The sequence below is a fragment of the Procambarus clarkii genome, chromosome 74 (genome assembly GCF_040958095.1).
Source record: "Procambarus clarkii isolate CNS0578487 chromosome 74, FALCON_Pclarkii_2.0, whole genome shotgun sequence".
NCBI classification, from domain to species: domain Eukaryota; kingdom Metazoa; phylum Arthropoda; class Malacostraca; order Decapoda; family Cambaridae; genus Procambarus; species Procambarus clarkii.
Genome location: NC_091223.1, coordinates 10,413,624 through 10,438,839, shown reverse-complemented (window position 1 = coordinate 10,438,839; position 25,216 = coordinate 10,413,624). Strand labels below are relative to the sequence as shown.

The following is a 25,216-nucleotide window of genomic DNA, read 5'->3' as shown; positions in this document are numbered from 1 at the left end:
AGAGCCCTAAACAAGGCCCAGCCAGGTCTGAACCCGGGACGGAAACAGATGGAATGGCCTCCAGATCACCAGGAAACCAAACCCGGTGATCTGGAAAGAACCACACCCCTGGTGAGCAGACAAGCGGACTGACTGGGAGCCCACACCAGCCAGTCATCGAGGTAGGCCAGACACCGAATCTCAAGCAGACTCAAACAGGGCACTAAGATCCGGTAAAAGATGCAAAAAACCAGCGTTGAATGTAATGAAACGCCATTTTCTGGGTGAGCCCCGGAGGCTCCCTGGAGCTTATCGGGCTAATGTGTGTTATGTTAGACCGGGACATTAGCTAAGGAGTTCAGACCTACCAGGGACCAGCGCCAGAACCTGGCCCCTTCAGAGAGGTTTCAGGGAGCAATGGCCCTGGAAAACCCCATATGGTTGGGGGTTTTCCTTATCTGCCATCGACCGGGGTTAGGCACCCAGAAAGGTAGGCGTAACAAAACAAACCCCACATGGTAAGAAACTACAACAAAAACCGAACAGAGAGGTAGAAAACTCCCTACAATCCCAAGGAAACAAGCAAACAAGCAAACATCACACTTTACTGCCGCGCCGATCGTCCGCGCAGCCCTCCCCACCCCGGGAGGGGGAGGGGGGAGCCCCGGACCTACCGCGCCGGCTGCAAAGCTCCAGTTCGGAAGCTAAGCCTCAACCAACGCGAAAAAACCGCCGACCGGTGGGAGGGAGGGTTTCCAGGGAGCCTCCGGGGCTCACCCAGAAAATGGCGTTTCATTACATTCAACGCTGGTTTTCTGTGGGGAGCCCCTACGGCTCCCTGGAGCTTCATACCCAAAGAGAAGGAAAAGAAAGGGCTAACCCGGGAGGCGGCCGCCACAAACTCTGCAACGCAAAGCCAAGACAACCGGTCGCAAACCTGCGACCCAAGGCAACAAGAACGCCCAAGAACAGACGCACACATGGATGGGCGGCCAAAAACCTGTGCGACCCACAATTCCCTGCGCCCGAAATGAGCCCGAGACGTCACCAACACAGCAGCAATTGCTGTAAACGTCTGAACAGCACGGGCGCAAAGACAGACCGCAGTAAGAAGGAAAACACTGCGGACGACCCGGGAGACCCGAGCCCTGAAAACAGGGAACGAAGGAACCGGAGCAACCACAGCGCATCCCCAGGCACGGTACGCCGGCAACAGCAAAAAGCACAACTGGACAACACAGGACGCACCCCCCGGCCAAACCAAACAAGTACCAATACCCCAAGAACCCCTCCGGAAAGCAGCCGCCTCGACCGTCGCCAGGACAGAGAAAGGCTGCACACCAATAAAGCTACCACCCGTACCAAAGAGGAGGAAACTGAAACCGAAGGGGCTACCACAAACTGAGGGGAAGAGAAGAAGGCACCCTGAACAAGGACCAGGATGGCTCAGGCGACTCATGAGCAGGCCGGAGGGGAAACAAAACGCGAGAAGACGTAATAAACGTCATACAGTCTCCAAGACGAAGCTCGCAGGTGGGACACCGTCAACAAAGCCACCTGAACACCATAGAGATGGCGATACCTGCGTCAAAATACCAGACGCGAAGAGCCAAAGAGAAGGCCGAACCAGTCACGGACAGGACCGATTCGGCCTGCCGAAAGAGGCGAAGCCTCAGGAAAAACGCCCCGGGTACGGACACCTATCAAGCAGCGTCTGAAAAGAAGGCCGGGCCGGCCACAGTGGAACCATAAGGACTGTTCTCGTGGGAATGGGCTGTAACTGAGCCAGAACCCGAAGCAACAGCTGGACCGGGAGAAGAGGTACAGGTACCCCCCACCTCGACCAGGCCTGCCGAAAGCCTCCACCGTGAAGTCCTCGCAGGTGGGAAGGGCGCCACAAAACGGGCGACGCCTAGACCACGCCGACCCGAAGACGTCCATGGCCAGGAGTCCATAAGCCCAACAGAGCCAACAAAACGAATCGGCGACGACTGGCCAACCCACGAAGAGGAATGAACCGAGACAGCTGTCCACCAGGACGCAGGACACACCCCGGACACGAACCACACGGTTAACCAAACCCCCGTGGTTCCGGCAAGAACCACCAGAGAACAGTCCAAACAGAGCTGAACGGTAGAGTACCTAGTGACCCAAACCCTCCGAAGCGCAACCAGACAGCCATGAACACCTGAACCAGGCTGTGAGCCCGACGGACAGACAGACTCCATCAACCTCGGCCGACCTGGTGAGCACTGGTCACAAAGCCCCAGCCGAGAGACGACCCGTCCGTGAACACATCGAGCGAAGGCTCGGGGAGCCGCCAAGGCACGGAACCCCGAAAACCCCAAAGAGGAAGCTGGTGACGCAGCACCAACACCAGATCCCCAGAGGAACCCAAGGAATGCAAGAGGCGGAAGTGGAGTCTCCGTAGGAACCAACCGACGCCGGAGCCAAACCCGACTCCGCGGGCAGACAAGCACGCCGAAGTGCAAACTCCCGCACAACCGCCCAAGCAACCGCTGAGCAACCCGGGACCCCCTCCTGAACAGCCAAAGGCGGGACCACAGCCACAGTAACACTTCCGGAGGGAAGACAATGAGGGGCCCAAGAGCCTGAAACAAGGCCCAGGTCCGAACCCGGGACGGAAACAGAAGGTAAAACCTCCAGAGCACCAGGAAACCAAACCCAGCGATCTGGAAAGAACCATCCCCTGGCGAGCAGACAAGCGGACTGACCGGGAGCCCACTCCAGCCAGTCGTCGAGGTAGGCCAGACACCGAATCTCAGACGCAGACAGGGCACTAAGATCCGGGAAAGATGCAAAGAGTATACAAAGTGCCCTTCACAAAATAGGGAATGCAATAAAACAGCAAACCTGAAGCCCCAACACCAAAGCATTGTATGACAATCATATGAAGACATTATGACAAATGACAATCATTATATGACAATATGACATATGACAATCATTATATGACAATATGACAATTATAATCAAAGCATTATATGACAAAGAGTGCTGGGAAGACGGGACACCACGAGAGTAGCACTCATCCAGTAACTACACTTAGGTAAGTACACATAGGTAATTACCAACCGTGCTAGCCCCAGAAAAACTGGAGAGGAACGTGCCAAGAAGTGACCTGGAGGTCCAGGTCCACCATCCATGCACCCGGCCCTAACAGAATCCGAACAGGAGACAACAGTCCTCCGAGCAGGGCAGAGGATCCAGGGCGCAGACGGTAGTAGTCCAGAAGAACTGCAGACCGGAAAAGCTCATGACTGCAAAGAGCAGACGGGAAGCCCAGAAGGATGGGGCGGATCAACCACGACCCACGCACCCACGAAGAGGAAATGACGAAGCGCAGGGAAGAAGCCCACCCCGCCAGCTCTGAACCCCCCCCAAGGGGGAGAAGCCGTCCTCCGACGCCAGCAGAGGCCGGAAGACAACCCAAAGCGCCCACCAACAGCGGGACCAAGCGAGAGGCAACAGAGCAAGCTGCTCCCCCAGCGCCCAGTCAACAGAGAAGGGAACAGAACCCTTCAGAAAGAAAAAGTACACTACCGAAGTCATGAGGAGAGACTACGGGAATGAAACCACACTTCGCTGGAAGAGGAAGTGAGGGGAGACCTGATCACCACATACAAGATACCCAAGGGAATCGACAGGGTTGAGAAGGACAGGATATGTAACACAAGGGGCACACGCACTAGGGGACACAGGTGGAAACTGAGTACCCAAAAGAGCCACAGATAGAATTAGTTTTTTTTTTTTTTTTTTTTTTTTTTTTTTTTTTTTTTTTTTTTGAGTGTCAGAACGGGAACGGGAAAGCACTAAGAAGTAATGTGGCGACTCCTCACACAAGTAACGAGGCTGACCCCCATACAATGTCACATGTAGACATGACAGAGCCCAAGAGGCACAGGAACCGATACACCTATTGACGGACGGTTGAGAGGCAGGACCAAGGAGCCAGAGCCCAACCCCCACAAGCACAACTAGGTGAGGACACATTGTAAAAGCACAAGCCGCCGACTAGTGGCAAAGAGCACTACGCCGGCCAGGCAAAGAAGGCACAAAACTGCATCAAAAGGCCCACCTCGACAGCAAAACCACAAAGCCCCAGCACAACCACAACATGTGCCAAGACCCAAAAAGCTCAGTCTGCAAGCCAGGAAGACCCCGGAACCCCAAAAGGCAGAACCGGGTCACACGAGGAAACAAAGACCCCTGAACCCACAAAAGGGGGCCCAAGAGGAAGAAACCTCCAGAACGAAACCAAGGAACCCAAAGGAACCCAGAATCGAACCAGGGGGAGCCCAAACCACCACATTTGCCGGCGGAGAACACCACTAAAAGGCAAAGCACAGACCCCAGCAGAACGCCCTGGGAAAACGGTCCCAACAGACCGAAAACCGAGGGGCAAGGTGTGGGAGCAAGCATACCAGCCAGGGGCACTGAGCCTAAACCCAGAGGCTCAGACCCAAAATCAACACCCAAACGTTCCCAGAGGAACAGGCAACAGCAAGAAAACACCAGAAAAACAAAGAAACGACAACAGGAGAACAAAAACCCTGCAAATATTTTGAAAACTCACCAGAGACGCTCGCTCGCACACCCAGACGCATGTAAACAAACCGCAACGCCGCCCTGGTGGCCACGCCGGGAAACCGGCAGACGAAAATGGCCGCCAGCAGGGGCTGTGACTGACGCTTAATACACAAAAACACGCCAGCAAATGTGGGAAGCTAGCAGACTGGAAGGGCGAAAAACGACGCCCAAAAGCAGAAAAACCCCTGAAGGGGCAAAACCGCCCCAGAACTGCTAGTAGGCATCCCCCACAGCCCCGGGAACCAACAACAGAGGCCCCGGGGCAGAGCCGTCCTCCAAGCCCTCCGCCCTGAAAGAAAAGCAAGAGCCCATGGGAAAGGCAACAAGAAAGGGCCGCTGGTAAGACCCAGAAGCCTTGGCAGGAGGCACTGGCTCAAACCTCCGTCCCCAACCCGAACGGGGCATCCCCCGAAAACCGCCCGAGTCTCTGCCGCAACTGAACCCCGCCCCGACCCAGAAACACGCAGACGGTCCGGAGCCGAGAACACGGAGAGAAAGGGGCGAGCAGCACCTAACCAAACGGGGCGGCCACGGGGCATTCGAGTGGGAAACCAACCTAGCATGTTGCAGCAACCTAACCTAGCTTGCAACACGGATGCCGCCTGTACTCTGAACAGAATTAACATCAGGAGAGTACTGGAGAACAAGCAGAGAATCACTCGCAAGACTCCGGGTCAAGGTGTCAGTGACCCAACAGGCAGCATGACGGAGGTAAAAATGGCGACTGTCACCCGGAGACAAGGGAACAGCAACCAACGATCCCGTACAAGACGGGTTGGAACCCGGAAGACACATTCAATGGTCCCCCGAGCCCAGACAGGGGTTTCCAGGGCCCGTAGGGTAACAACTACGGGAAGCCCGGGCAAGGTGTTGCTAACCGGTTAAGAAACCCAAACATAACAAGAGGGTAGATTATAGCACTGAAAACCCCCGAGACGTGTACAAGCACGGGGGCCTAGCAGAGGGCCGCCAAACACTACCAGTGGAACTATAACCACCTTAGGCAGACCCCCACCAGGCAAGAAAATGAAAAACAAAAGAAAAACCCCGCAAAAGTACACCGTCTCCAGAGGCAACAGAAACCGGCCGCCGCTTAGGTGGCAGGCTGCGCAACACCTTGACGCCCTAACCAGCACAATACCAATCCCTACCCAGGGCCAAACAAGGGCCCCAAGCCCCAGCTGGCCCCAAGGGCGAGGCAAATGCCGAGCAGCAAGAACCTCTACGGGAATGGTTCCCGAACGCCCCAGGGAAGAGAACCCTGGAACGCAAGGGCAGTACTCACAGGGCGCTTAGGGAAGTCAGCCACTAAGCACATGCAGTCCCGGCACTGATGAAGTACTCCTGGCCACCGCACACCACAACACACGGCAGTGAACGCCACACAAGGCAAACACCGCCTAGGAAACTGAGGCCAGAGAAGCGTCAATCCCGGTTGACATTAGCGAACGAACTGGAGCTTTGCAGCCGGCGCGGTAGGTCCGGGGCTCCCCCCTCCCCCTCCCGGGGTGGGGAGGGCTGCGCGGACGATCGGCGCGGCAGTAAAGTGTGATGTTTGCTTGTTTGCTTGTTTCCTTGGGATTGTAGGGAGTTTTCTACCTCTCTGTTCGGTTTTTGTTGTAGTTTCTTACCATGTGGGGTTTGTTTTGTTACGCCTACCTTTCTGGGTGCCTAACCCCGGTCGATGGCAGATAAGGAAAACCCCCAACCATATGGGGTTTTCCAGGGCCATTGCTCCCTGAAACCTCTCTGAAGGGGCCAGGTTCTGGCGCTGGTCCCTGGTAGGTCTGAACTCCTTAGCTAATGTCCCGGTCTAACATAACACACATTAGCCCGATAAGCTCCAGGGAGCCGTAGGGGCTCCCCACAGAAAATACACCAAGTGCCGGTAAAGATGCGTAAATACACCAAGTTCCAATTACAAAATAGGGAAGGGAACAAAAGCAGCAAGCCTGAAGCCCCACCACCAACTGTGCCAGTCCCAGAAAACTGGAGAGGAACGTGCCAAGAATTGACCTGGAGGTCCAGGGCCACCATCCAGGCACCCGGCCCCAACAGAAGCCGGACAGGAGACAACAGTTCTCCCATGAGGGCATAGAAACCAGGGCGCAGACTGAAGAAGTCCAGATATACCGCAGATTCGACAGGCCCATGTCTGCAAAGAGCAGACGGGAACCCCAGAAGAATGGGGCGGAACGACTACGTCCAACGCACCCACTAAGATGACATGACGAAGCGCAGGGGAAGAAGCTCACCCCGCCAGCTCTGAACTCACCAAAGGGGGAGAGGCCGTCCACCACCGCCACCAGAGTTCGGAAGACAACCAAAAGCGCCCACTAACTGTGGGACCATGCGAGAGTCAACAGAGCAAGCTGTTTCCCCAAGGCCCGTCAACAGAGAAGGGAACAGAGCCCCTTCCGAAAGAAAAAGCATACATACATATAAATATATACACATCATGCATATACACATACATATACACATACACACATATTCTAGGCCAATGCTAGAATATGCAGCAGTTGTGTGGTGCCCATATCTTAAGAAGATATGGAACCTGGAGATATGAGACCTGGAACTTTAAGAACAAGAGGTCATATATTTAAACTAGCTAAACACAGATGCCGAAGAAATATAAGAAAATTCACTTTCGCAAGCAGAGTGGTAGATGGTTGGAACAAGTTAGGTGAGAAGGTGGTGGAAGCCAAGACCGTCAGTAGTTTCAAAGCGTTATATGACAAAGAGTGCTGGGAAGACGGGACACCACGAGCGTAGCTCTCATCCTGTAACTACACTTAGGTAATTACAAGGTATTTTACACACACGTGTATCGTATTTACTCAGTTTCTATGATCGAGCAACAGAGATATTACAGGAAAGAGATGGTTGGGTTTACTGCATCTATCTGGACCTAAAAAAGGCTTTCGACAGAGTTCCACATAAGAGGTTGTTCTGGAAACTGGAAAATATTGGAGGGGTGACAGGTAAGCTTCTAACATGGATGAAAAAATTTCTGACTGATAGAAAAATGAGGGCAGTGATCAGAGGCAATGTATCGGACTGGAGAAATGTCACAAGTGGAGTACCACAGGGTTCAGTTCTTGCACCAGTGATGTTTATTGTCTACATAAATGATCTACCAGTTGGTATACAGAATTATATTAGCATGTTTGCTGATGATGCTAAGATAATAGGAAGGATAAGAAACTTAGATGATTGTCATGCCCTTCAAGATGACCTGGACAAAATAAGTATATGGAGCACCACTTGGCAAATGGAATTTAATGTTAATAAATGCCATGTTATGGAATGTGGAATAGGAGAACATAAACCCCACACAACCTATATATTATGTGAGAAATCTTTAAAGAATTCTGATAAAGAAAGAGATCTAGGGGTGGTTCTAGATAGAAAACTGTCACCTGAGGACCACATTAAAAATATTGTGCGAGGAGCCTATGCCACGCTTTCTAACTTCAGAATTGCTTTTAAATACATGGATGGTGATATACTAAAGAAATTGTTCACGACTTTTGTTAGGTCAAAGCTAGAACATGCAGCGGTTGTGTGGTGCCCATATATTAAGAAGCACATCAACAAACTGGAAAAGGTGCAAAGACACGCTATTAAGTGGCTCCCAGAACTGAAGGGCAAGAGCTACGAGGAGAGGTTAGAGGCATTAAATAAGCCAAAACTAGAAGACAGAAGAAAAAGAGGTGATATGATCACTACATACAAAATAGTAACAGGAATTGATAAAATCGATAGGGAAGATTTCCTGAGAGCTGGAACTTTAAGAACAAGAAGTCATAGATTTAAACTAGCTAAACACAGATGCCGAAGAAATATAAGAAAATTCACTTTCACAAACAGAGTGGTAGACGGTTGGAACAAGTTAGGTGAGAAGGTGGTGAAGGCCAAGACCGTCAGTAGTTTCAAAGCGTTATAGGACAAAGAGTGCTGGGAAGACGGGACACCACGAGCGTAGCTCCCATCCTGTAACTACACTTAGGTAATTGCACGTGCATGCACATACACATGTGCACACACACACAGTGTACACATGTACATGTGTACACATACATACATGTGAAAAGAAAATTACAAGCCGCAGACCAGTGGGCAGAGAGCACCATGCCGGCCAGGCGAAGAAGGCACAAAACTGCATCAAAAGGCCCACCTCGACAACAAAACCTCAAAGTCCCAGTACGACCACAACACGTGCCAAGACCCAAAAAGATCAGTCTGCAAGCCAGGAAGACCCTGGAACTCCAGAAGGCAGAACCGGGTCACACAGGAGGAAACAAAGCCCCCTGAACCCACAAAGGTGGCCCAAGAGGAAGAAACCTCCGGAACGAAACCAAAGAACCCAAAGGAACCCGGAATTGAACCAGGGGGAGCCAAAACCACCACATTTGCCGACGGAGATACACCACAGAAGGCAAAGCACAGCCCCTAGACAGAACCCCCAGGGAAACGGTCAAAACAGACCGAAAACCAAGGGACAAGGTGTGGGAGCAAGCATAACAGCCAGGGACACTGAGCCCAAACCCAAGGGCCCAGACCTAAAACAGACAAAATAGAAAACCCGGTGTAAAATCAACACGCAAACGTTCCCAGAGGAACAATTAATGGGGAAAAATCACCAGAAAAGCAAAGAAACGACAACAGGAGAATAAAACCCCTGAAAAAAGGTGAAAACTCACCCAAAATGCTCGCTCGCACACCCAGGCGCATGTAAACAAACAGCAACGCCGCCCTGGTGGCCACGCCAGGAAACCGGCAAAGAAAATGGCAGCCAGAACAGAGGGCTGTGACTGACGCAAAAGATACGAAAACACACCAGCAAAAGTGGGAAGCAAGCAGACTGTATGGGCGAAAAACTCCACCCAAAAGCAGAAAACCCAGACAGGGGCAAACCGCCCCAGAACTGCTAGCAGGCATCAACCACAGCCCCGGGAATCAGCAACAGAGGCCCCGGAGCAGAGCCGTCCTCCAAGCCCTCCGCCCTTAAAGAAAAGCAAGAGTCCATGGGAAAGGCAGCAAGAAAGGGCCGCTGGTAAAACCCAAAAGCCTTGGCAAGAGGAACAGGCTCGAAAACCTCTGTCCCCAACCAGAACGGGGCAGCCCCCGAAAACCGCCCGAGTCTCGGCCCCAACTAAACCCGGCCCGACCCCGAAACCCACAGACAGTCCGAAGCCGGGGACAGGGAGGGAAAGGGGCGAGCAGCACCTAACCAAAATGGGGCGGCCCCTGGGCATCCGAGTGGGAAACCAACCTAGCGTGTTGCAGCAACCTAACCTAGCTTGCAACACGGATGCCGCCTGTACTCTGAACAGTAATAACATCAGAAGAGTACTGGAGAACAAGCAGAGAATATATCTCGGAAGACTCTGGGTCAAGGTGTCAGTGACCCAACAGGCAACATGACGGAGGTAAAAGTGGCAACTCACCCGGAGACAAGGGCACAGCAACCAACGATCTCGTACAAGACGGGTTGGAACCCGGAAGAAACATTCAATGGGTCCATCGAGCCCCGATAGGGGTTTCCAGGGCCCGTAGGCTGACTGCTACGGGAAGCCCGAGCAAGGTGTTGCTAACCGGTTAAGAAACCTAAAAATAACAAGAGGGTAGAGGACAACACTGAAAACCCCTGCGACGTGTACAATCACGGGGGCCTAGCAGAGGGCCACCAAACGCTACTAGTGGAACTATAGCCACATTAGGCAGATCCCCACCAGGCAATTGAAAATTAAAACGAAAGAAAAACCCCGCAAAAGTACACCGTCTCCAGAGGCAACAGGAACCGGCTGCCGCTTAGGTGGCAGGTCGCGCAACACCTTGACGCTCTAACCAGCACAATACCAGTCCCTACCCAAGGCCAAACAAGGGCCCCCATCCCCAGCTGGCTCCAAGGGCGAGGCAAATGCCGAGCAGCAAGAACCTCTGCGAGAATGGTTCCCGAACATCCCAGGGAAGATAACCCCTGTCACGCAGGGGCAGTACTCACAGGGCGCTTAGGGAAGCAAGCCCCTAAGTGCACGCAGCCCCGGTACTGATGAGGTACTCCTGGCCACCGCACAACACAACACACAACAGTGAACGCCACACAAGGCAAACACCGCCTAGGAAACTGAGGACAGAGAAGCGTCTATCCCAGTTGACATTAGCTTACGAACTGATGCTAGGCAGCCGGCGCAGTAAGTCCGGGACTCCCGCATCCCCCCTCTCGGGGCGGGGAGAGGTGCGTGGATGATCGGCGCGGTAGTAAAGTGTGATGTTTGCTTGTTTCCTTGGATTGTAGGGAGTTTCTACCTCTCTGTTCCTTTTTTTGATTGAGTTTTTTACCATGTAGGGTTTGTTTTGTTATGCCTACCTTTCTGGGTGTCTAACCCCGGTCGATGGTAGATAAGGAAAACCCCAACCACATGGGGGTTTTCCAGGGCCAATGCTCCCTGAAACCTCTCTGAAGGGGCCAGGTTCTGGCACTGGTCCCTGGTAGGTCTGAACTCCTTAGCTAATGTCCCGGTCTAATATAACATACATTAGCCCGATAAGCTCCAGGAAGCTGTAGGGGCAAATCGGGTCTTGCATAGTAGGCTGAGAAGTGCGTTCTGGCTACTAGGTACGACATATATATTATATATTATATATATATTATATATATTATATATATATATATATATATATATATATATATATATATATATATATATATATATATATATATATAAATTGGTTATTACAGTACTGTACTTTAAAAACTTAAATTTACCTGAAAACGGATAATTTTGCCAGAGATCCTGTGGGTTCAGAATCTTCTTTTATACGAGAAGCATTAGAGATGTCGCCATAAATACTAATATCTAAGGCAGCAGGATTAACTTCTTCCATCGGTCTAATTGCATCTTGAAATGAATGATGAATCAAGGTACAGTCCTGCAAATAATGTTAAAACTTTTGTTAGTTCCAAATACTTTGCATCACCAAGTAGGTTCCGTACAAACATGACAAGAGATAAGAACAAGAAAAGTGGACAAAGTTCAGAGTTAAGACTGGCAGGAAAATACAAACTTCTACACTCAAAACATTCTTCAAGCAATACTTTAAATTAAATACTCTGCCATAAGTTAAATACTTAGTATAGTATAGTCAGTTTTTGCCAAGTATAGTTTAGGCCTCCACCTTAACATGGAGGCCTTAGTTCTCAGGCCTCCATGCTGAGGTGGAGGGGACTTCCCAGCATGGAGGCCTGACCCCTGCTGGCTCACAGAAACAAGAGCCAAGGTCATGAAACAGATCTTGCACAGAGAACAGTTGCCCCAGAGCCCTTATGCAGAAGTTTAAACAAATCCAGCCCAAAAGCCTTCCCAAGGACAGAGGAAGGGGCAGGTTTCAGCCTGAACACCTAATGAAATGGTTGAAAGTACAACCTAGACCCCACATCTACTGAAGCACCTCCTCAGGAAAATAAAAAAAAAATGGAAAGGAATTGAAGAGCAAGAGTGAGGGTCCAAGCACATTTTATGAACAGGCCAAGCACCTAATTCCCGTAGCTGCAGGAATTAGGCAAATTCCTAATTCCTGATGTGCAGTGGAAAAGTAAGGAACCAAATCCTAAAAGATTGGAACCAACATCTTGGGCAGAGCTTCTAGTGCCACAGAAGCTGAAACAAAAGAAAGCCAAGAACATAAATCTAACAGCTGACCCCAATCAGATTATAGCCGAAAGAAGTGCTACTGGAAGGCATGGAATTTACAACATATGCCATGCAGGTGTGGTAAAAGATTGGAAAATCTGTCCACTCAAGCACCTGGAATCTGCAAAACCACCACCACTTTCCTGTGAATATAATAGGATTGACTGCCAGTAAGGAGGAAACCTGATACAACAGCCAGAAATTAGAAGAAGAACCAAATTCAAGTAGAACAGGGTCTAGTTCTAACACAATTCAGTTTCCAAGGAAAAATAACAAATTCTGTCAAGTTTAACCCACAAGAAGATGTGATTGAAGGGAACCTGTCTGATACTAAAATGTCAGTACCACCATCAGCACAACAAATCAAAAGTGAGGTAGATAAGAGAAGGCATCATATTAAAACTTGGGAGAGGAACACATGAGCACACAGACTTATTGTACTCTTAGAGCATAAGTTCACTGTACATGCAACAACAGTTTCCATGGATAGACACACGTTACTTAACTGAATACATGGGTCTCTGCCCAGCAAGGAATGTAAGGTCTAGAAAAGCCAATGTTGGCGTTGTCACCTGGTAGTATTCTGGGGTGGTTTACCTGTAGTCTGTAGATTAATCTATAGTCCATTCTAAGAGTTCTTCTATTCCCTAAGCCTGACATGGGGCCAGGCTTGTCTTGTGATAATTTGATCTAAAAGGCTATTGCTTGGAACTGCCACAGGCCCACATATTCGGGTTCAAATACTGGGCGGGGCAGAAATGGTTGAGCACAATTCTTATCACATAATGCACCTGTTCTCCTAGCAGTAATAGGTACCCAGGAGTTAGTCAGCTTGTTGTGGGGGTTGCATCCTGGAAAGGGTCAGTAATTCAACCATGGGGAGACCTCAACATAATCCTAATATGTTTTGTATGTATAAAATGGCTGCCTGTCCCCTGATACAATGAATTACTGTATATCCATTACAAGCTGACTGACCTGCCACTTCCTACAGGAACTTGTCCAATATCGTTGCATTCCAACAATATTTCATTAGTCTCTTACTTATCCACCAGACAAGGGTAAAGCAAATGAAAGTTACTGGTATAATACAAGGTCAGACCTTGCATTTACATGCTTGTCAAGTCCAGGTTGGTTAGCTGCTCTCCATCAGCTCTCAGGCCATTTTTCCTGACCACCTCTGTTGTAGAGGACACCAACGTCATTACATTTCTTATATTTGGTGGGAGGAGTTCTCTGATTGTGCCAATGGCACCTCTACTCTTCACTGGGTCTATTTTGCATTTCCTTTCAAATCTCTCTCCCCGGTGAGTTATTTTATTGCTGGCCACAAAGGTCAACTATCAATTAACACACCAATACAATATACTCTTTGAGGTCGAGTTTAGCTTAGGGGGAGTTTTGAGTGCACTGTACATGCAGCCATTATGAATGAATCTTCTGAAGGTTATTCTGTGCTGGTTAGAGAAATCTCCATTGTCTCCATTCCCATAGTAATAGCCTGTGGAAAGATTCCTGCTACACCAGGGAATAAATACTGACATGGCCAAGCTGTTTTAGGGAATGTCCTTGTCAGAGCAAGTCACTGCCTAAATGATCAATCCAATAATATAGTTCCAAGAAAGGAGAAAAGCTAAATTGTTGATGCATGGTAATTAGCTTTTCACTTACCTTACCAACAGACAATAAGCTGTTTGGATCAGCACGCCAACAGATGCCTGTTGTAAGATTCTTGTGTTCATTAAAAGCAGCTAGAGGTATGTAAGGCCGTCGTACATCCCATACATTGATGCTGCAGTCACATAGCAGAGCAGAGCTGGGAATATAAAGTTATGATCAACATTCAGATTTGTTAAGTTGATGGGGTTTATTTTTACATTTATATGATGATAAAAGACAGACCTTCCCATCTACACAAGCTATAATGTATCAGTTTAAATTTTTACCCCATTTCCCATATTTCATTACAATTAGAGCAACCTGCTAAAAATGGATAAAAAGTGAATTGAAGGTAACTGGAGTAAAACCTGATCTTTCAAGTGATTATGCACACACTGCATCACCACAGGAAGCTCATACCACCTCACTATGATTCCATGGTTGTTTAACCACTGCACTGCGCAATGCGCCTCAAGGTTCTCAATGGGTGGTGCGCAACGTGCTTCAGGGATCTCATAGGTATAGCGTATGATTCAAAACTCCTGTGGCTACATGGGTTTACATCAGCTTCTTCAGGGCTATTGTAAACAGATGCCTATTTTTTTTAAATCGTGAGCAACATTCCCGGGTGTGAGAGCCTCAGTACTAAGTGAGCCACCAAGGCTGGTACATGCAGCATGAGCTCACAGTATTGTTGTTCAGCTTGTGACCACAGCACTGCCTAATAATGTCAAAATATATATGTTCAGTGGAACCTCGAGTGACGAGCGACTCCAGTTACGAGCATTTCGAGTAACGAGCAAGCCATTCGCAGAAAATTTGTGTCAATTGACAGCTTCTGCTTCATTTTCTTTTTATATATTTTTTTTTTCAGGGAAATTCCTGCACGGGCCCTAAGCCTCTAGCTGGCCCACTAAGTGTTGCTTGTTTCTGTTTTACTTAGGCAGAGTGTGAGAATTTATGACTCGCATGGTCACTTCAGTAAGATTTTGCCCAATGTGTTTAACAACTTCTTCTGCTATGTTGAATCTAAGTTGAAATCTTATTGGGTTTGTAACTGTGTATCCGCTCCATTAAGGAGCGTTCCCACTGGTTCTCACAAATTCTCGGACGTCTCCGACGATGCAAATCTATGATTTTTTTTTGTTAAAAGATGCTAATGATGCTAGGATGTAAAGGGGTGACTGCTGTAATGTTGCAAAGCATTGAATTCTTTTTTTCTTACTTTTTAGAAAAAATTAAAAAGAAAATTGAAATTTTTTTCATATTAAAAAAATTTGAAAAAAGAACAAATGTCATGAAGATTCTTTCAGTGTATGTCAGGTAGACTGCTCCATTATTTAAAAAATCGAACATCATATTGATGTTTTTCAGTAGTGGAACGAATTAATTTTATTTTCATTATTTTAAATGGGGGAAATTCGTTTCACAAGAGGAGCCTTTCACATGACAAGCTCGATGCAGGAATGGATTAAATTCGTTAATTGAGGCACCACTGTAATTGGTATTATTTAGCCATGATAGTATTACAGAAGAGCCTGAGTATGATAAAGACTATGTACAATGTTCAAATATCAGTGAATCAATGCTGTTCAAAAAATGTTCACAGTGCTAGCCACAGCACCACAGCATTATTTCGTCCATCTAGGAATCTTCAAATGACTTCTCATGTTCCTTTACAAAATAAACTTGTGGTAAATTATTCATTTATAGGATTTAGTGACCAGAATTCTGATCATAGCAGGATTGTGGTGATAATTAGCACTGTGCATAGTACTGTGGGAGGAGGAATTTTGATGAGGAGGGAGGGAAATGAGGTAGCCTCACTGTGTGTGCCAGCCACTCTTGTTTTGCTCACCATACTAGCTTAGTGGTTCATTATGGTGAACACATATGTACATGGGTATATATAATGTGTGTTTATATACTCATGTACATATGTGCGTAGTATTGTGGGAGGAGGAATTTTGGTGCGGGAGGGAGGGAGAGATTCGAGGCAGCCTCACTGTGTGGCAGCCACTCTTTGTTTTGTTCACCATACTAGCTTAGTGGTTCACTACGGTAAACACATATGTACATGGGTATATACAATGTGTGTATATAGTGCAATAACAGCAACAGGAGTATGTTGGGAGGAGCTGTTTTGGTGAGGGAGATGACGTCGTAATCGTAGCATCGTCTGCTGTCTGCTGTGTGATTTCTCATGCAGTGTATGGTGACCATTGTACTGTTTGGACACAATGCCAGCTTACTTGCATAGTTCTGATGAATAAAACATGTAGATAGGTAAACATAACATGTGTAAATAGTGTAATAAAAACAATAACAGTATGGTGGGAGGAGCAATGTTCGCGAGTAAGATGTTGGAGGAGTGAGAGAGGATTGGCTGCGTGTGGCAGCTCACACTCGCGGAGTTCTGAGTGTGTTGATGGTGAATGTATATAGTGTGGGACAGTGTATAATGTGTAAATATGTTGTAAATATACATAAATTAACATGAAACATTGGTGTGAATAACAGTATGGTGGGAGGAGGGGTGATGACGAGTACGATGTTGGAGGAGCTGGCTGGGTGTGGCAGCTCACACTTGCAGAGTTATGAGTGTGTTTATGGTGTGTGTATATAGTGTGTTATACTGTACAGTGTATAAATAAATTGAATATATACATATATTAGCATGATACATTGGAAATATGTGCCGGATTTGTGTACACACGTATCATGCACGTAACACAGTGTCTTCGGACAGTACGGACTTTCTACTGGCAATAATATAGTTATCTTGAGGTTATCTTGAGATGATTTCGGGGCTTTAGCGTCCCCGTGGCCCGGTCCTCGACCAGGCCTCCACCCCCAGAAAGCAGCCCGTGACAGCTGACTAACACCCAGGTACCTAATTTACTGCTAGGTAACAGGGGCATAGGGTGAAAGAAACTCTGCCCATTGTTTCTCGCCGGCACCTGGGATCGAACCCAGGACCACAGGATCACAAGCCCCGCGTGCTGTCCGCTCGGCCGAGAGTGTACCTGTTCATTATACATAGGATTGACACATAAAAACAAATAAAATGTATTTGGAACTGTGCGCAAAAAATTAACAAAAATATATTCATGGTAACTTGTGCATCTTGAGCCGCGCACCCTACTGGCCCCGGGAGCGTAAGCCACAGGTGACCAGGGAATGACGACGTCACGCACGAACTCACTGACCCCATAGCAGCCCGAGTAAGTACAATTTCGACCTTTTGTCACCATGTCCATACTCAGGGAAGGGTTTTTGAGACTCAAAACAAAAAATAATTTTTTCCAAAGAATTTATTTTCAGCACACCGGGGGGAGGGGGTGGGGGGGTTCCACATTTAGAAGCCGAGCAGATCAGTGGTTAAACAAAGGTCTCTTACATAAACAGAAATGAGGCCATGCCTACCTTCCACTGCACTGAAGTGGGGAGATAAAAAATCTGTCAATCAACATATTAGCCATGCTCCAAATGTCAATTGCTTAAAAGAGGCTAAACTCCGAGAATGCAGAAACAAGGCCAAGGCTAGATTTTAAAACCAACTAGAGAGAATACCTCAAGTACCCCTTGGTTTAATGGGTCACCATAACACTGTCAAAATACAATTGAATAGCCAAGCCCTGCAGAAAAGAGAAATGTCACTGAAACCACCATTAACACACCTATATCAGGGTCAGGGTAAATCACTATTTACCTCTATACATTTTCTCTACCATTTTGTGCACATGCATCTCTTGTAAAAATACTTACACTTTTCTACAAAGTATAGCCATCCTGTTCCACAAATTTTTCTCATAAATATATATCACTATTGTGATTTCATTGTGTAAACATCAATTGTCCTTGGTGACCCATAACTAAGTTGGCCTCTTTTGGTTGCTTTAATGTCAACTGTCATCAGCGGACGATGTCAGACCGATGTCAAGACAACCAAAAATGCCTACTGGGGGGAAGAGGCTTATGAAAACATTTAATAAGTTACAGCTATAAAATTCTGTTTGCTATTTCTGAATCATCAATAAAACCTTAAACCACTGACCTTGCAATGTGATACTTTGTGTTGGGTCTCCATTTCACTCGGCCAACTGAGGCAATGGTCTGAATGGTGTTGCACACGGTCGGATTGTCATTTAAATCCCATACCTGTTGAAAATAAAATACTGTACTTTCATAAACAAAAATAAGAAGCACAAAAAACCAGCGTTGAATGTAATGAAACGCCATTTTCTGGGTGAGTCCCGGAGGCTCCCTGGAGCTATCCCAGGCTGATATGCTAATGTCAGACTTTGGCATCAGTCATGTGTATGGAGTTCTTTGGCCTACCGGGGACCACGGCCAGAACTGGGCCCCCTCAGAGAAGCAAGGGGAGCAATGGCCTATAGAAGCCCCCATGTGGTTGGAAGCATTCTATGTCTGCCATCAACCGGAACAGGCACCCAGAAAGGTAAGCGCCTCAAAACAAACCCCTATTCTGGTTGAAATTGCTACCAAAAGCCGAACGAGTGGATAGAACTCCCCAACCGAAAACAAGCAAACTAGTGTGACGTCACACACCGCCGCGCCGCTGTCTGCGCAGCTCCCCCCTCCCTGGGAGGGTGAAGGGGGAGCCCCAGACCCCCCACGCCGGCTACCCACACCTCAGTTCTTGAGGTTGGATGTCAAAAACGCGAAAAACTGCCGACCGGAGGGAGGGAGGGATGCCGGGGAGCCTCCGGGACTCAGCCAGAAAATGGCGTTTCATTACATTCAACGCTGGTTTTCTGGGGGGAGCCCCGTCGGCTCCCCAGAGCTAACTACCCACAGACAGAAAAAAAAGAGGGACTTACCCAGGAGGCGGTCGTCGCTCACTCCTCAACTCGAAGCCGAGACAACTGGCTGCAACCGCCAACCCAAAGCAACACAGGCCCGACGAGGCCCAGGGACATTCACAAGGTAACGAGCAGCCAGGACCCTGTTCGACCGCCAAAATCCCCGCGCCCGAATATCAGACCAAGACATATTCCCAAAGACGGCAGCAAAGGCCGCAAACTTACGAACGTCATGGGCACGGGGATAGACCGCAGGCTGGCTGGACTTAATAACCCTGTGGACGACCTGGGAGACCCGAACCCGCGAACAGGGAAGAAGGGAAACCGGATCAACCCACAGCGCGTCCCCGGACACAGAAGCTGTGGCGCGCAAATAACGGCGAAGCGCCGCAACCGGACACAAAACATGATGCACCCCCGGCCTGACCAACCAAGCATCAACCACCCATGGACCCCTCCAGAACGCAGCAGTCTCATTCTTCGCCAGGAAAGAAGGAGACGGCTGCAAACGAACAAAACAATCACCACGACCAAAAGAGCAGAAACCCCTGCGCCGGAGGAGAGCATGAAGCTCCCCTACCCGACCCCCAGAGACCAAAGCCAACAAGAAAAGTGCCTTGGAAAAACAATCCTGGACCGAAGGGGCCACAACGAAACGAGGAGACGAAAGGAAAGCGAGCACTCTTTTCAAAGACCAGGACGGCTCAGGCGACGCATGAGCAGGCCGGAGGTGAAACAATGCACGAGACAGCTTGCGAAACGGCGCAGACGTAACATCGATACCGAAAGCAAGCTGAAGCGGCTCCGCCAGCGCCGCACGATACGAAGCGACAGTGTTTGGCATAAGATGACGGTCCTGAAACAACCACGAGAGGAAGGACAAGACCACCCGAACAGACAAGGAACTAACACGACGAAGATGAAAAAAAAAACGAAAGGACCGCCAGGAAACTTCATACTGCCGCCGAGAAGAAGTCCTCAGGTGGGACACCAACAAGGAGGCCACCTGATCACCATAGAGATGATGATAGACTCGAGTCAAAAAAACCATACGCGAAGACTCGAGGAGAAGATCGAACCAGCCACGTGACGTACCGGCCCGATCTGCTGAAAGAGGCGGAGCCGCGGGAAAACCCTCGGGTTCGGATACTGAGCAACCAGTGCCTGAAACCAAGGCTGGGCCGGCCACCAAGGGGCCAGAAGGACAACTCTCCCCTGGTAAGTCTCTAAGCGAGTCAGGACCTGGAGCAACAGCCGAACCGGGGGAAAGAGGTACAGGAACCCCCACCTCGACCAGTCGAGCCGAAAGGCATCGACCCCGACGGCCTCGCAATCGGGGAAGGGCGCCGCATAAACGGGAAGACGCCGCGACCACGCCGACGCGAAGAGGTCCACGTCGGGCGCCCGAACGTCTGGCAAAGCCAACGGAAGGACTCGTCGTCGACCGTCCACTCCGTGGAGAGGGGAACGAAGCGAGACAGGGCGTCGGCCAAGACGTTGGACACGCCCCGTACGTGAACCGCCAGGAGAGCCAAACCCCGAGAACTCAGCAGACGAGTCACCCGAAGCGACCAACCCCAAAGAGACAAGGACCGCATCGACCCCCCGCGGTTCAGGCAATGAACCACCGGAGAGCAGTCCGAATGGAGCCGAATCGTCGATCCGCGGGCCACCCGAATCCTCCCCAGAGCAAACCACACTGCCGCGAACTCCCGCACCGTACTGTGAGCTCGACGGAAGGACGGATCCCAACGCCCCTGGCTGGCCTGGTGAGCACTGGTCACAAAACCCCAGCCGAGAGACGACGCATCCGTGTACACATCGAGCGAGGGCTCGGGTAGGCGCCAAGGCACTGAACCCCGAAAAACCCGAAGAGGAAGCCGGTGACGCAGCAACCGACGCAAGTCCCCCGGGGGTCGAACTCTGTGATCGCGAGAGAGGCGGAAGGGGGAACCCCGAAGGAACCAGAACAGCCGTCGAAGCCAAACCCGACCCGGCGGGTAGACCACCATCGCGAAGTTCAGGCTCCCGCACAGCCCCTCGAGCAACCGCCGGGTGACCCGAGGGCCCTCCAGAAACAGACGAAGGCGGGACCGCAGCCGCAGGAGAGACTCCGGAGGGAGAGACAAGGAGGTGGTTCGAGAGTCCCACACGAGACCCAGCCAAGTCCGAACCTGAGAGGGAACCAGATGGGACTTTCTCCAGTTCACCAAGAACCCGAACCCGGCGAGCTGGGAAAGAACCAAATCCCTGGCTAGCAAGCAAGCTGACTGGCTGGGAGCCCAAACCAGCCAGTCGTCGAGGTAGGCCAACACCCGAACACCTAGGAGACGCAAACGAGCCACCACAACCCGTGTAAGGCGTGTGAACACGCGAGGTGCCAGGTTCAACCCGAACGGGAGACAACGAAAGCGGTAACTCAGACGCGCCACTACAAAACCGAGCCAGTCCCTGAACCGCGGATGAATCGGGACATGCCAATAAGCGTCCCGGAGGTCCAGGGACACCATCCAAGCTCCCGGCTCCAAGAGGAGCCGAACCTGAGACAGCGTAGTCATCCGAAAGGAGGGGCAATGAACCCAGGGGTTCAGACGGGACAAGTCCAGAATGAACCGCAGGTCCGCGCAGTCCCGTTTCGGAACCGGAAACAGACGGGAAACCCATCTGAGGGACGACGTCGTTTCGACGACGCCCAAGCGTACCCACTCCAAGACGACTCGACAGAGCACAGGGGAAGAAGCCTGCCCTGCCAGCCCCGACCCCCCAAAGGGGGGAGGGGCCACCCAACGCCACCGCAGGCCGCGAGACACGACCCGAAAGGCCCACGAATCGTGGGACCAGGCGCGGGCGAACAGCGCAAGCCGCCCCCCCATCGCCCCGTCAAGGGGGCAAACCGCGAAAGGGCCGGCGACCCTTACGAGACCCAGAACCCCGCACAGCGCGAACACCGCGCCGACCAGACGAGGGAGGGTCCGCAGGAGGAGCCAACCCCAAACCTGACACCAGAGGCCTACCACGACGAGAGGAACCCCGAGCCCTGGCACGACCTTTCCGGGAAGACCCACCCCGGGACCCCCGGAAAACCAACAAGTCCGACATCGGACGACAAGCCGCCGACGCAGCCTGAATAAACTGCGCCACGGCCAACTCCCCAAACAGGAGAGGACAAAAAGGTGAAGAACGCCTAAGAGCCAGAGCCCAAGCAGATTCCACGGAGGAACCCAGCACCGCCTGCCGACACGCGAGACGGGAAGCATAGAACAGGGAAACCGCATCCCGCAAAATCGGCGTGAACAGCTTCAACAAGGCAGCCGACGAACGCGCAGCCGAGGACAAGGTGCCGGACCCCGGGACGGACCCAAGCGTCCCCACATCCTCCACGAGCCAATCCGAAGACAGCTCCAGGAGGGAAAAGAACCGCAAGGCCGAACACAAAAGGCCCCGAGCGCGCAAGTCCTCCGCCTCGAGCGCCGCCGAAAGGGAGGGAACCTGCACATGGAGCTGAATAACGCCCACATCGCGGGGAAGGGCAGGGGCAAACAAGCACTCATTCAGGTACTCAAGTTCACCCCCCAGGAAAACCTGAAGCACCGTGGAAGCTTCCCGCCTCTCCAGCGCGCGGGAACGACAGAAGGAATGCCAGGAATCCAGACCAAACAAGGGGCAGTCTGCTAGCCAGGACGACTCCGGAACCTCGTAACGGAGCCAGAAAGGGAACGAAGTCCCAAACCTGAACGTGGACGGATCCATTTCCGAGGCATAATCCGGGTCACGCAGGAGGTAAGCTGCAAAGGCCGCTCGCACCACACCAGGTTGGATGCGATAAGCCGAAAACCTCCGGAAGGACGGAACCGACGTACCCGGGGGAACACGGAACCGAACCTGGGGAGGGTCCGACACCAAATCCAACTCGTACGCAGAGGGGGGGAAAGAAAACCCCACTCCTTGTAACAATAAGCCCCGCTCAGTGGGAAGAAATACCCAGGCGGGGTCCAGCGGGGCCCAAGGCCCCCAAGTCAGCCCCTCCCCAGCCTCGAGGTCTGTCACCACAGGACCCGAGGCCGAGTCCTCTCCCCAAGCCCCGACCCCACAAGACAAGGACGGAGCAGCCGGAAAAGCTGGAGGAAGGGGGGCCCACTGGTCAGACCCTGAAGCTTCGGCCGGGAGACAAGACTCGAATGCCTCTGCCGCCCCCCCGGAAGGGGCAACCCCCGAAGCTGCCCGAGTCTCGAGATCAAGTAACCCCTGCTCCGACCCCGAAACCCTCAGACGCTTCGGGGCCGGAAGCAGGGGCGGGGGACCAGAACGAACAGAAGGGGAAGGACGAGGAGGTGCGGACTGAACCAGGATCGAAGCGACCCCCACCCCCAAGTCCGGGTCTCAAAAAGCAAAGCGGGGCAGCCCCGGGGCATCCGGGGAAGCAACCAACCGAGCGCGTTGCAACAGACGAAACCTAGACTGCAACGCACGTGCCGCCTGTACCCGAATAGAATCATCAGAGGATTGGGTAAATTGAGTCACAAGCAAGCAGCAACACTCACAGGACTCAGGGTCGAAAGTATCACCGACCCAACAGGCAGCGTGGCAGAGGCAAAAACAATGAGGGTCACCCTGAGACAAGGGGACCGAGCAACCCTCAAACTCGCACACAGCGAGTGGGGACTCCGGGGTCACATCCATCGGACCCACGCGCCCCCTAGGGGATTCCCAGGGTCCTGAGCGTTTACTTTAAGAGGACTCGCGCTCAGGTAGTCCCAGGCAGGGTGCTGCAAACCGGCGCCCAAAACTACCAAGCAAACTTCTAAAGCTGAACCCCAGGGACGTGTACACTCACGGGGACCTAGCAGGGGGCGCCACCGAGGAGAACAGTGGAAGGGCAAAAACAAACTGAATAAAATGATAGAACCCCCCACCAGGCAAAAACAAAAAGAAAAACAAAACCCCGCAAGAGGACAGCGAACCCCAAGGAACAGAACCGGCTGCGATGTCGGGAAATACAAGCTGAGCAGCACCCTGCGCCCCTACCAGTGCAAACTGCCTCTTACCTGCCGGTAACAAGGGAGAACAGAACACCCAAGAGCCCAACAGGCGGCCGAAAAACCGAAAGGTAAAATGGACCAGCAGAGGCAGACCCCGAGGAGCCTGTGGAAGGTGGCCCCAAGCCCCAAGGGCAGTACTTACAGGGCACCTAGGGAAGGCAGCCCTAGGCGCATGCAGCTGAGCAGCACCCTGCGCCCCTACCAGTGCAAACTGCCTCTTACCTGCCGGTAACAAGGGAGAACAGAACACCCAAGAGCCCAACAGGCGGCCGAAAAACCGAAAGGTAAAACGGACCAGCAGAGGCAGACCCCGAGGAGCATGTGGAAGGTGGCCCCAAGCCCCAAGGGCAGTACTTACAGGGCACCTAGGGAAGGCAGCCCTAGACACATGCAGCCCGAGTACTGAAGATAACTCCTGGCTCTCGCACCCACAAAACTAACACCACACGCAAAGCACAGTGCAGTAGCGACACCGGAACCAGAGCACACGACCATCGCCTATAGCATCAGCCTCAAGAACTGAGGTGTGGGTAGCCGGCGCGGGGGGTCTGGGGCTCCCCCTTCCCCCTCCCGGGGAGGGGGGAGCTGCGCAGACAGCGGCGCGGCAGTGTGTGACGTCACACTAGTTTGCTTGTTTTCGGTTGGGGAGTTCTATCCACTAGTTCGGTTTTAGGTAGCAATTTTAACCAGAATAGGGGTTTGTTTTGGGGCGCTTACCTTTCTGGGTGCCTGTTCCGGTCGATGGCAGACATAGAATGCTTCCAACTACACGGGGGCTTCTATAGGCCATTGCTCCCCTTGCCTCTCTGAGGGGGCCCGGTTCTGGCCGTGGTCCCCAGTAGGCCTAAGAACTCCATACACATGACTGATGCAAAAGTCTGACATTAGCATATCAGCCTGGGATAGCTCCGGGGAGCCGACGGGGCTCCCCCCAGAAATGCCTGGTTATAATAAAAATACCCCATGGACAATTTATGTCAAAGGCCACTTTGTTACAGGTGGTGGGAATTACCATCAGAATAATTTTTAGTCATTAAGAACACAGTAATATCATTTCTAAATTCATCACTAAAACAATACAAATTGTACAAAGTTCACTTTTTCCCAAGATGCCATGCAAGGTATTTAAATATAAACCAATAATCTACGGCATTACCTTTATAGTTTTATCCCTCCCAGCAGTTGCAATCCAAGTTTTAACATCAGGATGCCAGTCAAGTGCAAAAATAGGACCTCCATGGGCTGTAAACTGCTTCTCCACACGGTCAGATCTTCTCATGTCCCACAACTGAACATTTCCATTCTCAGAAACTGCACAGAAATTCACACTATGATGAGGGTTGAACTGCACATCTCTGACACTCTCCGCATTGCTGCAAGATGCATTTTTAAGTGTAATGAC

At 51.0% G+C, this 25,216-nt stretch overlaps 1 protein-coding gene across 4 annotated transcripts in view; it reads right to left on the bottom strand.

Moving 5' to 3' along the window:
* Wdr24 (WD repeat domain 24) overlaps window positions 1-25,216 on the bottom strand; it is a 121,637-nt gene that overhangs the window by 53,648 nt on the left and 42,773 nt on the right. For all 4 annotated transcript variants that reach the window (XM_069312917.1, XM_045757029.2, XM_069312918.1 and 1 more), the window contains 4 exons: window positions 24,971-25,187; window positions 18,007-18,110; window positions 13,962-14,106; window positions 11,366-11,529 (listed from right to left, as the gene is read on the bottom strand). In XM_069312917.1, the coding sequence (XP_069169018.1) occupies window positions 11,366-11,529; window positions 13,962-14,106; window positions 18,007-18,110; window positions 24,971-25,187 (630 nt within the window). The remainder of the gene's footprint in view (window positions 1-11,365; window positions 11,530-13,961; window positions 14,107-18,006; window positions 18,111-24,970; window positions 25,188-25,216) is intronic.